This window comes from Falco rusticolus, chromosome 9, assembly GCF_015220075.1.
Source record: "Falco rusticolus isolate bFalRus1 chromosome 9, bFalRus1.pri, whole genome shotgun sequence".
In the NCBI taxonomy this organism is placed as follows: domain Eukaryota; kingdom Metazoa; phylum Chordata; class Aves; order Falconiformes; family Falconidae; genus Falco; species Falco rusticolus.
Genome location: NC_051195.1, coordinates 25,457,981 through 25,470,760, shown reverse-complemented (window position 1 = coordinate 25,470,760; position 12,780 = coordinate 25,457,981). Strand labels below are relative to the sequence as shown.

Here is a 12,780-nt window from a genome sequence, read left to right as displayed (position 1 = left end):
GTAGCCATGTGGTAACCAAGAAGAAAAATAGGAAGGGATTGCAAAAGTTAAAGGAAGAAATACTGAAACAAGAAGAGATGATCTCCACCTGTCTCTGTTGTCCTATGAATAACTATCTATACTGAGGTCTTTGGTTTGGTGTTATTTAGTCTTGTTTATTTTCTATGGTTCCAGGATTTGAGGACTAGCTAGTATAACAAAAGGGCAAATCCAAAGAGTAGAATGGCTTTCAGTTAAGACGAGTTAGAGCTATGTACAAGTAAAGAAAAAAAATTAAGGGGAGAGATTTAAATAGCTCAAAAGAATGTAACCTATTGGCCGTGCCTGTTCCACAGAAATACCTTTCCTCTTTATAGTGACTTAATATAGCCTCCAGAATTAAAAATAGGAGGTAGTTAGCCTTGTAAATCTTCTCCATGAGCTGTTGTAAAAACATCCTGCAATATGCAAATGTTTGAGAACTAGCTCTGTACTGTGTAACTGCCTTGTGTTCCTAATACCCTGTTGCTTTTTCTGCTGGACAGTAAGACCTACTTTGTAGGTATGAGAGTGCAGATGACCTCAGGGTTTGGATAGGCCATTTTACTATTGTATTTTTTTTTTCCTCCCTCTCCCTAACACAGGTTAGCTCAATGTTATCTGGAAAGGAGACTTTCTACAGATTGTCACTGTATCCTATTTCAAGAGATGTGATTTCTAATTCTAGTAAACAGAATGCTGTGGCAAGTAGACATGTCTGTTTAAGTACAGCCATGGGTGAGCTGTGAGGTCTCAGAGGGAATGTCCTTCTTAAGCTCTTTTTAAGGGGGTTTTTCTATTGTTTTTCACCAAACAATGGGAATACCCTGTTTTTCATAAGGCATTTTAAAGTGCTCATCATAATTTAAATAAATAGCACTCTTGGGTTACTGGTGACGTATACTAAAAAAAATGTAAATCTTTTGAGCATAATTGATCACGTACTTAATGCGTATTAACATAAACACGTGCACTTTGTAAGGCTTGTAACTATCTTGTCTTTAACTGAAGTTTCTTCATCATAATGCTTCTATTGAAAGTTTAATTAAACTGCTGGGAAATGTAGTTGGATGATGAGTTAAAGCACTTTGCAACCCGAGGAATGCTGCTGTGCAGGCATGTGTCAGATACTGTCCAAAAGCTGCAGAACACAGCTCGTCTTGGGATGGGGATGAGGGGAAGGAAATCTATTGCTTCAAAATAGGGGTGAGGGTGGGAAATGTTTCCTGCTTGCAGAGCAGGGAATATCTCCGAGGCAGAGGAACGAAACAATATTACTGGTCAGCCCGTCATTGTTTTGTGAGGTACCCATTGTGAGGCAGATAGCTAACTTCTTATTTCGGACTTCATGCTTAGACAGATCTTTGTACTGTTTAAGTAGCATAATGTGTTACTATTAAACTGATCAAAGTGCTTCAGTGGAGCCTTTTGTCCTTCCCAGTGTTGTATTATACTAGGAAATGTTTGTTAATTTCTTGTTCTTTTCCAGATTGCTGATCTACAACTCCATAAACTGGATGAATTGGACTGTTTGATCCAGGGCCTCCTTTATGTTGATTCTGTTGGTTTCAATGGCCAGCCGGAGTGCTATTATTTTGAAAATCCTACAGATCCTGAACAGTGCCAGAAAAAGCCTTACTGCCTTGATAATCCATATCCTATGCTGCTGGTTAACATAGGCTCAGGGGTCAGCATCCTAGCTGTGTATTCTAAGGACAACTATAAGAGAGTCACAGGATCCAGGTAAATTTAATTCTGTGTTATTTAAATTCTTTTTTTCTTTACTCCTTAATAATCGAACAGATAGAACCAGACAGTGTGACTATTAGGTGGAGCCCCAAATTGTTCTTGTCTTCCCGTTGCTTTTAAAAGCCCACCAGTAGCAAGGCTGGAAATATCCTAGGATTCATTCAGAGAGGGGTTCTACAGCAGGGAAATCATTGATCTTTTCAACTTCAGAGCTGCCTTGGTCTATTCTTGGTGTTCATAGCTACTCCTGTGTCTTGCTGTAAATTACCACAATAAAGCTGTCCCAGTAAATTAATCTTCTATGCCCTGCTTTTTTTTCCCAGAACAGCCAGAACAGTGAAATAAAAATGTTTGGACTAAACAAAAACCTCTTGCTTAGTAGTTAGGATATATCTAGGATATAGGAAAACTCCAGTATTACTATTGAATTTTGGCAGAGGAATCTCACTAGATCTTGTTTCCTTGCTGTTTGCACTAGTCTTTGGACCATACTGGTGAGAAATGCCAGCATGTAAAATCTGATTGTATTCTTAAATTGTCCTCAGCATAATTTCAGCCCAGGTCAGCTAGTGCTCTCTGAAATTATTTGTAGGGTACAGCAGAGTTGAAACAGTCTCTGGCCTATGTTCAGTAAGAGATTTAGATGTGACTGTTCTGTTTAGAAATTCAGAAGTTCAGTAGTGTGGATGCAGAATTTTGTTCTCAAGGCCAAAAAAAATAGTGTGAGGCATGTTTAACTTTATAGAAGTGGCAACAGTGCTTACAGGAAACCATTTCAGTTACAAATGTGTCCATCCAGACTAGTAGTAAAAATACCAATAAATATATCGCATTTTTTTCGCTTACATGCAAACTAAATTGATATATTTCATTTTTAGTGATCTTGTAATCTTTAAAACAGAAACCTAAAAAAATCCCTTTCCAAAACAACAATCAAAGAAGCTTTTTGCATTTGCTATAGTTGTTTGGAAAGCTGTATTCTGTTCTTTAGTGCGTTACATATGAATAAAATTTCTCCTGTATACTGGACATGACTGCATATGTGTCTTCTGTTGCCTTATCTAGGGCATATCTTTGCCACAGTGGTAGCCATGAGCTATTTTTCTGTATACAATACAGATGAACAAACTTGAATGGAAGCAGTATTGGTTTTCTTGCGTTTCTGGTTGTTTTTCAAGCATAGCACTTTTGATACCTGTAGATGCGCTTCTGATCGTTTCCACTGCGAAAGGAAAAACATGACTGCAGTGTGTTGCTGACTTGTTACAGGTGATGAAATCAATACTGTCTTGTGGCTGGTGTGCAGAGCTTCCTACTGTTCAGATACTGAATATATTACTGTGCTACTAGACGTGTTCCGAAAAACTTCCCTAATAATCCAAGAGCGCTGACTTAAATGGTGTTCCTATCTGACTTCCTGTACTGCTTCATGGAGTGCAAGTGTGGTCTCTCACTAATCTTCTTGTTTACAATGGCTCCAGTCGGTGTGACTCTGATCAGTGCAAATAAGCTAACTTTCTCAAGGGTTAAGAAAGAATGAGGAAGGACGTAGAGGTTAGTAAGTTGAAGTTCGTGTCTGTTAAGGCTGAAGAGTCCGAAGTAGAATCTTAATGAAATGAGTTAGCAAGCTGTTACACAGTCAGATACTCCCTGCTGAATCAATATAGTCGGTAAATACCGTAGTTGAGCCTATGCAAGATGCTATAGTGACTGCTCCTTGCTCAAGAGTACTTTGGAGGGCTGAGACATTCAGGGCTGATGCTACTCTTGCTTTGAACAGGAACCAACCAGACTGCTTCCTGCCACTGGCTAGGGGAACAAGATATGTCTTGGCTGCCTGCCCCTGCGTAGATATTTAGCTTTGATCTCTGTTTATTCTTTCATTGCTGACTTAAGTGATCTGCTGGCTAATTATTCTTGCACAAGGAAAACTTGCTAGCGTGCTACAAATAGCAAACAGCCATCTGCGGTGTTGTTGGATTGGACCTTATTCTTGGCTAACCCTTTATTTAGCATCATTTGTCCTATTTAAATATTAAGGACTTAAGAGTAGTTCAGTTAGAATCGTGCTGGATGACATTTGTGTTAAATACAAATTAGAGTGTCTGTCTTCTCTGAGGGAGGAGCTGCAAGATACAGTTGGTAGCTATGTAGACAGTGTTGCATTTAAGAGTCTGAAGAGCTGTGCTAAAAGCTGGTTCAAGCTGCTGGTCTGAAAAAACTGTGCTTTTCCAGTCTTGGAGGAGGAACATTCCTGGGCCTGTGCTGCCTGCTGACTGGCTGCGAGACGTTTGAAGAAGCGCTAGAAATGGCCGCGAAAGGGGACAGCACCAATGTGGATAAGCTGGTGAAAGATATTTATGGAGGAGACTATGAGCGGTTTGGCCTTGAGGGGTCTGCCGTAGCCTCAAGGTACGTTTTAATTGACCTGGTTTTAAGCAGTTCCATGGGAAACTTCCTGTGCATGCTGAACTGAGTGCATAAGCCCTGGACTATGCACTGTGTCCATGTGAAATGTCACTCAGAATTCATCATGTGGTTCGTCTAGATCTCTCACCTACTTCTTGCTTTTTTTTTTTTAGGCAGGTGTAAGCAATTCTTGATGTAGTTTGCTTCTACTTAAATTACTGTTATTTTAGAAGCGTCTTCACTCATTTTTCTGCCTTTCCAATGAAATCCCTTTTCATTTCAAATCTGCCTCAAATCAATGGATATCAAATCCAAGCAAAGCTCTTTAAATGATAACATTTCTAAGGGTTTTTAACGCTCCTGAGTAACTCTTATTAAAAGGAATAATCTTCCTCACACAGCTTTGGTCATATGATGAGTAAAGAAAAGAGAGATTCCATCAGTAAAGAGGACTTGGCCAGAGCTACTTTGGTCACCATCACCAACAACATAGGTTCTATTGCTCGCATGTGTGCATTGAATGAGGTAAGATAGCGTATTTACTATGAGCTTAAAACCTTGAGAAACAACATAGATATTAGAATACAACAATGCATATTGCTGGTATAGTAGCTGTGTAACTGGCCTTACTAAATATGCATATATTTAATATGGTGTTCTGAAACTTGTGATTTGTTATGTGTGTGCTTTGATGCAACGTGTAAGGTATTTTGAGTTTCAAAGGTAGGGAAGAGGGGTGAAAAGTTGGCTGTAAAGATCTCCTTGATCCATTGATACCTGGAGCTGTTCGGTTTCTCTCAAGCTGTAATACATTGATATTAACACCTTTGTAATCAAAATTAATACTCCCAATTACCTTGTAGTTATTAACACAACTTAGTATACCATGACAGATTTTTTTTTTCTTTAAATAGTATTTTTCTTGGCTTGTTTTGATAGCATGTTGTGTTCAGTGGTTTGATAGATATAAGATCCATTGTATCAGGTCAGACGGAAGAAAAACAGAGCTCATTATCCTGCCTCAAACTCCTATTATGTCCTTGTTATATTCTTTAGGCATGATAATTATGAACGGATTGTTCCATCCATACACTTTTCCAGCTTCCAGCAGTTAAAAAACCCAAACAAACAACAACAAAAAAACCCAAACAAAAAAACCAAAACACAAACCAAAACCCCAAACATGAGGCACTTGTTTTGAGCTGCAAATTGCAAATTTTATATTATGTGGTAACTAATCCCTTTTATCTGCTCTTGGTGAATTTATTTAATATTCTTTTTAATGCATAGATGTTTTTAGCTTCACAGCATTCTGTGGTTAGAAGAAGGTGCTGCTTTTTTTTTTTTTCAATAACACACCCACACAGCTCAGAAAACCCCAACAAAACAAAGCTAAGAAATTCACCAAACTGCTATCTGGATATATAGGATATATCCAGGATGTAAAGGATACTTTATCCAGGATATATCCAGGATATAAAGGAAACTTTATTGGATCCTATTAGCTTTTGCTTTATGAGAAATAACAAATATAATTCATCACTAGTGCTTGTGGTGCGTTTCATTTTTGGGTTTTTTTTTTTTTAGTAAATCTTTATATCTCCCTGTTGTTCTTTCAAAGACAGAAAGTGCTAATACTTGGTCTCCTCTCCTGTGGAAGACGCTGTGTGCGTCTTTTCTGCTGTTTCATTTTGTCTTTTTAATCTTTTTGTGGTTCTGATTTTGAGATTGATCAGATCTTCATGAAGTATTCAGACAGTGGTTGCACAATGAATTTATGTGATGGCATATTGATACATTTAATGTTCTGAGTTCCTTTACTAACAGTTCTTAATATTTTATTTTTGTGAGCATGGAGCTCATATTTTTAAGAAACCAGCCCCTCCACAGTCTTTCTTGAGTGATAGTGGCTAATTTGGAGCCTGTCATTGTCTGAATACTGAAGTCTCTCTGTGTCTTCCCCCTTCTGTTTGTTGTGTCATTGCACTTTTTTAACTTAAACCATCTGCCATTTTATTACTCGGTCACTGAGTGTCTCTTCAGCATTGCTATACTGCTCATTTTTTATTCTGACTCTCCTGAATAACTTTGTATGCCAATAGGTATAATGTTTGTTGCTGAAGTTCCTCTCTAGACCATTTTTTAAATATGTTGAACAGCACAAATCTTAGTCCATGTCCCTATCAAATGCCACTGATAACCTGCCTTCATCATGAAAAGCGGCTACAGACATTCGGGGAGTGGGGGGGGGGGACTTTGACTCTTTGTCAGGATGGTTCTCTTTCAATCTTCTCTTTGCTTTCAGCTTCTTTACAGTGTTGCCTTGTGGCATGGAGTTCAAGCAGCATTGTACAGGGCTATCAAAGCATGGAGAGTTGCAGCAGGGGACCACGTGCAATGCATTCAGAGGAGGGAATAGGCTACTAATGAAACTAATGCTTCTGAGTCATTGTGGAGGAGTTCCTAACATCTTTGTTTTGTGGGCAGGTTTACTTAAAAACTGGACTTGATCCATAGAATTTTGTGAAGGAATCTGGATTGATGTGTGAAGTATTCTGGATTTCACAGACAATGTCAAAGTAGAATTTCTCCAACACTCGACCTAAATTACGTAGCTTTAGAGAGTGAAAACTACATTTAGTAGCTTTACATGCTATTAAAAAAAACTCCAAACATGATACATCATTGGAAGTAAGCGAATCTCCAGATAGCTTGCTCTTGCTGGGGAAGGTAATGCTATCATTCTGCTAAATAAGCTGGACACCTAAATTGCTTTTGGGAGATGCAGCTCTGACTCTCACCAAGGTTGATGAATGGAATGCCTAAATAAGAGCATTAAAAATGTTGAATATGATATATTCTTTTGTGGAGTTTGTGTGCATTAGATTAGAGTTACAGTGAAGCTCACTTCTAGGTTCTTTGACAAAATCAATTTATACCCTGAAGCGTGAGATTTGGTAAGTTGTTGGGTGGTTTTGGGTTTTTTTTCCCAGTGATTGGAGCTTTTATATTGTGTTGCAAATGACTTGCATATGTGCAGGAAAAAATGCGGCTGGGTAATAAATGAAATATTCTGTCTGCAGAACTTCAAAGCAAAGTTTGCTTGCACAAAGTTGGCAGTGGGGCAGAAAAATTCCATAGTCTGGAACCATTTGGCTACACATCATTTGAAACAGTCTGTCCTAGGCACAGCAGAACTGCATCAAGAAACCAATCTCCCTGGTTTATACTTTTCTTACTGGCAGAACATGCAAGTTGCATCTGAACGAGGCTTCTTGCAAAAATGGGTGCAGAGGTTATTTTATTGCATCTTTGGTATAGATTCCTCTCTTCAATTATATTGGCAAATAGGTGTATATACTATATTGTATCTATACTACAAATTTCTACTGCAGGGTAGTTGAACAATTTAGCAAGACCTCACAGAGTGAAAGAGTGCATGTCTTTTTCAGGATGTTGTAATTTGGTTAGTTTAAGTAGGCATTTTGTCACTATCCCTTAACCAGTTTAAGACTTCTTAAGACTTCTGTCTTGAATGTTTCAGTAATGAACAATTTAAAAGTAAATTGGCCAGGCTGACTTAAGAGATAAAAGTAGCATTTCTTCATTTTTTCCCAACTCCTGGAAAACTCTAAAGCTGTTTTTAGTTCAGTTCAAAGACCCAGGAAACTTTACATCTTTAACATATTTTTTAACCTTCTTAAGGAATGTTGGGGGAAAAAAAATATGTGAAATTTGCATGTTGATATACACTCTGCTATGCTAATAGATATGACCAGTATTTTTAGATTTAATTTTTTTTGGTAATTTTTATACTCTTAAGTACTGCTTTCTTCAATTTCTGGTAACAGTAGCTTTCTGTGTGTATTCAGCAAAAAATACAATTTCATGAAAATTAAGTTCAAATGTAGATTCTAATCAATTTGATGGTGTTGCATTACAGGAAATTAATTAGATACATGTTTGTCCCTCTATTCAGAAATTACTTCAGAGACAAAACTGCCTTGCCAGAGGATGCAAAGTGTTCTTGGCTGTGTTTAATATCAGCCTTTTGCAATTCGAGAAGTTCTTATTTTCAGCCATATAAGTTCCTAAGAACAAGTATGAATGCATGCTGATACAGCTGTAGAGTCTAAGATAGATGGCTATAATCATTTAAATAAAGCTTGTGTTGTGTTTGGTGTGAGGACAAGCAGACATGTAACTCAGTCATCAGAGACTGGGTAAATTAATTACTGCATCTGGGTATCAGCACTCTCCAATACTGAGCATTCAAGTGAGGATGTTCTCTGTGGTATGTCACCTGCGCAGTACTGGACACAACAGGACTGTGGTCTGTAGCAAGGTGATTGCTGCAGAACCAAGTGTTGGGCTTTACAGAGCTGTAAGAGTGTGGAGAGGTCACACTTGGTAATTCTAGCCTCTATGCAGATTTTCGGTGGTTTTCAACAGAGGACTCTAGAAGATACATTTCTAGGGCTCCTTCAGGACTCCTGTAAAAGCTTAGGTCTCAAAGATCTGTTCTCCTGCTGAATCTTCTAGACCAATTCTAGTGTATGGTGAACATCATATGGTACACCAGTCCAAAACGGAAGAGCATTTTTATGCATAGCAGGCAAAACGGGGCTAGATAAGGTGGATATGGCCATTGTTTCTAGTACTAGAACTGTTGCTTACATGCACTGATGTACGTAAAGTAAAGATAGCGTATTGCTTTCTCACAGATAGTGTAGTGCTGATTATTCAGAAATCTTAAGCTTCTGTATTTCAAGTGAGCTTTGAAACAAAGGAATGCAATACATCAAGTATGATGTTGGCCACGTTTCACTTGCTTTTTGAAAATGGAGCCACAGTCCAGATAATAGACAGTGAAAGATGCTTCTGCCCATCTCTACTGTAATCCTCCTCAGATACAGTTCAGAGCTTCTCCATCTGGATTTAATAATCATAGTGATCTCTGGAAAGTTGCTTCATTTAACAAGCAGAGGAGAAAGTTGTCTTCAGTGCAGCCATGTCATATATGATTAAAAGAAAAACAGAAAGAAAAGAAAAACACCAAAAAACAACACTTATAATCATGTTCATGTTAGGAAGGGCCTAGGCTTTTAAACAAATACTCACCAACTGTGATAACAGCCTCTCTCTTCCTTTGGAATAAAACTTCTGGTTTTTTTCCTTGCAACACCTCTACTTAGCAGTCAGTAACCCTGGGGGCGGGGGGTTGACTTTCCAGCCTGGAGAGTTTGTGTAACCCAAAATTCCCGTTTAACTTTATAGTGAAGGCAGAAGTGCATGTTGAATGAGACAAATAATGCAACTGAAGATAATTTTTGCTGGTCTGCTTTTCAATTTTACAGAATATCGACAAGGTAGTATTTGTTGGCAACTTTCTCAGAATTAATATGATTTCTATGAAGGTGCTAGCATATGCTATGGATTACTGGTCCAAAGGACAGCTGAAAGCTCTGTTTTTGGAACATGAGGTAAGGAAATACATATTGAACTTACTTTTATTTGTAAGTACAAAAATCTTGTGATTCTTGACGTCGTGAAGTTAAAACGGAGAATTTCTTGAAGTGACCGCACAGACTTAAGTTCTACATAAATATAATTACAAATTCATTTGAAAATACCCCTTCTTAACTCCTTGGCTTGATGACTAATCTTGTAGAATTTGTTGCTGAACGTTGCATATTTCTTATTTTTGCTTTGTGACCCCAGTACCAACAATGTTCATTTGTGTGGTCTGATGTAAAAATCTCAACTAGAATTAATTTTTGTAAACAAAATTATTTTGTAAATAATTTTGAGGTGACCGTCAGATGAATATGTTTGTAATGGAAACTGCCCTGCCTCAGTACAGCATCATTATAGTGGTTCTGTCATTTCTTGTGTTTTGACAGTTTTGGAGAACTGTGTAAGATTTCTCCCGGTATAAGGCCCTTTCTTGGACCTAAACAAGGCAATATTAAATCATAATTCAGATACAGCAAATACCTGGCACAGCAGGTTTGATGTTACAAGAAAGGTCTTTTAATTGCCTTAACAGAACTGAAGACTTTACATGCTCGTGCTTATGTCTTACTGTAGAATTTGATTTGGTTTTGTTTTGCTTTTGCCTCATTTAAAGGGTTATTTTGGAGCTGTTGGGGCTCTTCTAGAGTTGCTTAAAATGACAGATGATCAGTGATGAAGCTATCTGAAGAGATTCCTACTGCAGATGCTGCTGGATAAGAGTGAAAGCCACTACAAGGATGGAAATGAAGCCATTATGGTAGTTCTACCTGCTGGATTTGTAAATAATTTAAAATCCTTTTAGCTGATCTTTAACTTCTGGGTTTTGAGCTTGTACTTCAGAATTCATACTGGGATTAATGAGATTTTTTTTGTTCTGTACACTGTATTTTTTAGGGGAAAAATGTGCAAAGCGGCCAAACATACAGATTTTATGGATTTATTTTAAAAAGTGGATACTGTTTAATGTAGGACCTGCGATATGAGGCATCTGCTTTTCTTCTGGGGTTTACTGATTAGCCTAATTTTAACTTTATTTAGTAATCACTCTAGGAGATTTTTTATCTTATTTTCATGACGTTTCATGATTTGTTCTTGGTTTCAAATGAAACTACAAAGCTGATGCATTTTACTGTGAAAACTAGTCATTGATTGTTTTGCCTTTCCTTTTTTCCTCATTAGATGAGACACTTTCTTATTTAACATCCCCCTGCCCTGTGTGTGTGCCCCCCCAAAAGAAAAAAAAAATTTACAAGCTTTTCATGACTACATGAGTTTCTTGGCAAGACTGCAAAAAGACTTGATGGGCGCAGGGGGTTTAAGATTGTAGTTTTTCAGTAGTCATGACTTGGAACACAAACAGACTGCTAGCTGGTTTTGCAGGACTAATTCTCCTTTATATTAAAAAAATTTAAAAATATACAAACTACAATTTAAATTATTGGCTTGACACTAAAATGAAATGCTGTCTTTTGAAAATCTGATTTATATGGTATATGCTTGGCATTAAATGACAAAGGGAGGACTTTGTTTTCATTTATTTGAAGACTTTTTCTGTAGTCTGTAATTTTTAACTTGTTCTTAATCAAAAGCAACTGATAACTGCATTATTCAAAGCCCAGTTTCTAAATTTAGAAAAACACTGACTAATGTATTTTCTGGTTTTAAGCTAATGTTAACTTTTCTTCCAGGACACTAAGATTTTAATGTTTATTCCAATAAGGTATTTTCTGCCTTTTTTTGATTTGTGGACCTCTAGATGGGTTTTTTTCCCAGTTGAATTGAGACCCCTTTGAAATCTATGTACTTAGGTTACTGAGTAGCGTGTATAAACTTGCTTTTCTTAAACACCATGAGGGCACACAAATCAGAGGCTGAAAACCAGTACATAAATGTTTTTGTCTTGCAAAACTGTATGTGATATCACATAATGTAAAGGGCTTATCACAGGGACCGTATAAAATTCAGACATTTATTATCCAGTATATTTTTGGAAGGGGGTTTATTTCACTTTATAATATCCATTAATTTCCTTATCTCCCAAATGTTAAAACAAATTAATATTAACTGAAGTGTTAACTTGTCTGATGGAAATAAAGACCACTACTGTTTTGACGGTTTTAATGTTATCTGTGGAATTAATTTCTTGAAATCAGTGATGTGAAATACATAACACTGTTTTGTGACACATATAACTAGCTAGTTCCATATAATTCTTTGGTTCTTGACATTTTTTTTTAATCTTCATTGCATTGCTGTGGTCTTTAAAGCTTTTTGGCAGCTGGAAGTTGACATTTTCATAGACTATAAACTACAACAGTTAGCATGTTGTAGTTGATATTTGTATGAAATACTAGGCTTGAGGTAAGTGGGGGTAGTTCTGCTCAGTGCCTTTGGTTTTTCATGAACAAAATGAAACTTTCATTAAGGTTATTTGCTAAGTTTTGCCCGCAACTAAAGATTGGGTTGTATGCTGGCTTTTTTAAGGAAGACTAAGAGGTAACTGCACCTCTTAGGATAAACGGTAGAGGGAAGTGTAACATCGACAGTGTAACTGCGCTTTGCTGAAGCAGCGGAGCTCGGGGCAGTTTGTGGGGTTGGTTTGTTTCAGAGAAAAGATTCCATCTTTTTCTCCCTGGTCAGTTTTTGAAGGGAATTTGATATGGGAATATCTGTCACTTAAATATTGCTGCGTTCTTATCATTTATAGTAATATAATGGTAAGTAAACAAATAGGAAATAGCACTTCTTTTAAGATTAAAATCCTCTAGTCCTAAAAAAAAAAAAAAAAAAAAAAAAAAAAATTGAAACCCTAGGAAATCATACAGGAAAGTATGTATGGACTACGCAAGATGCACGAATTGAAGCTGTGTGGTTGAAGAAGGAAAGCACAATTCTGGTAGCCCTGGCCTTAGCTGTAAGATTCCAGGTCCTGTCAGGTTAAGTTGATCACAGCAGTGGTAAGAGAAGCACAAAATAAAATGTTAACTTCAAAATACTAATTTGAAATTTAAAATGCGTAATAGGTAAGATGCTGTAGTTAAAAGGCTAGAAAAAATACTCTGAAGCGTATACTACAGATATGAATAC

General features: G+C 37.2%; 1 protein-coding gene across 6 annotated transcripts in view; it reads left to right on the top strand.

Moving 5' to 3' along the window:
• Positions 1 to 11,819, top strand: part of PANK1 (pantothenate kinase 1) — a 46,775-nt gene extending 34,956 nt beyond the window's left edge. For 4 of the 6 annotated variants that reach the window (XM_037400796.1, XM_037400795.1, XM_037400792.1 and 1 more), the window contains 5 exons: positions 1,508 to 1,761; positions 4,003 to 4,179; positions 4,578 to 4,701; positions 9,534 to 9,659; positions 10,307 to 10,888. In XM_037400796.1, the coding sequence (XP_037256693.1) occupies positions 1,508 to 1,761; positions 4,003 to 4,179; positions 4,578 to 4,701; positions 9,534 to 9,659; positions 10,307 to 10,366 (741 nt within the window). In that variant the 3' untranslated portion in view covers positions 10,367 to 10,888. Of the gene's footprint in view, positions 1 to 1,507; positions 1,762 to 4,002; positions 4,180 to 4,577; positions 4,702 to 9,533; positions 9,660 to 10,306 lie in introns of all 6 variants that reach the window. The other 2 variants (XM_037400791.1, XM_037400797.1) reach the window with 1 other exon arrangement.
• Positions 11,820 to 12,780: the final 961 nt, after the last annotated feature.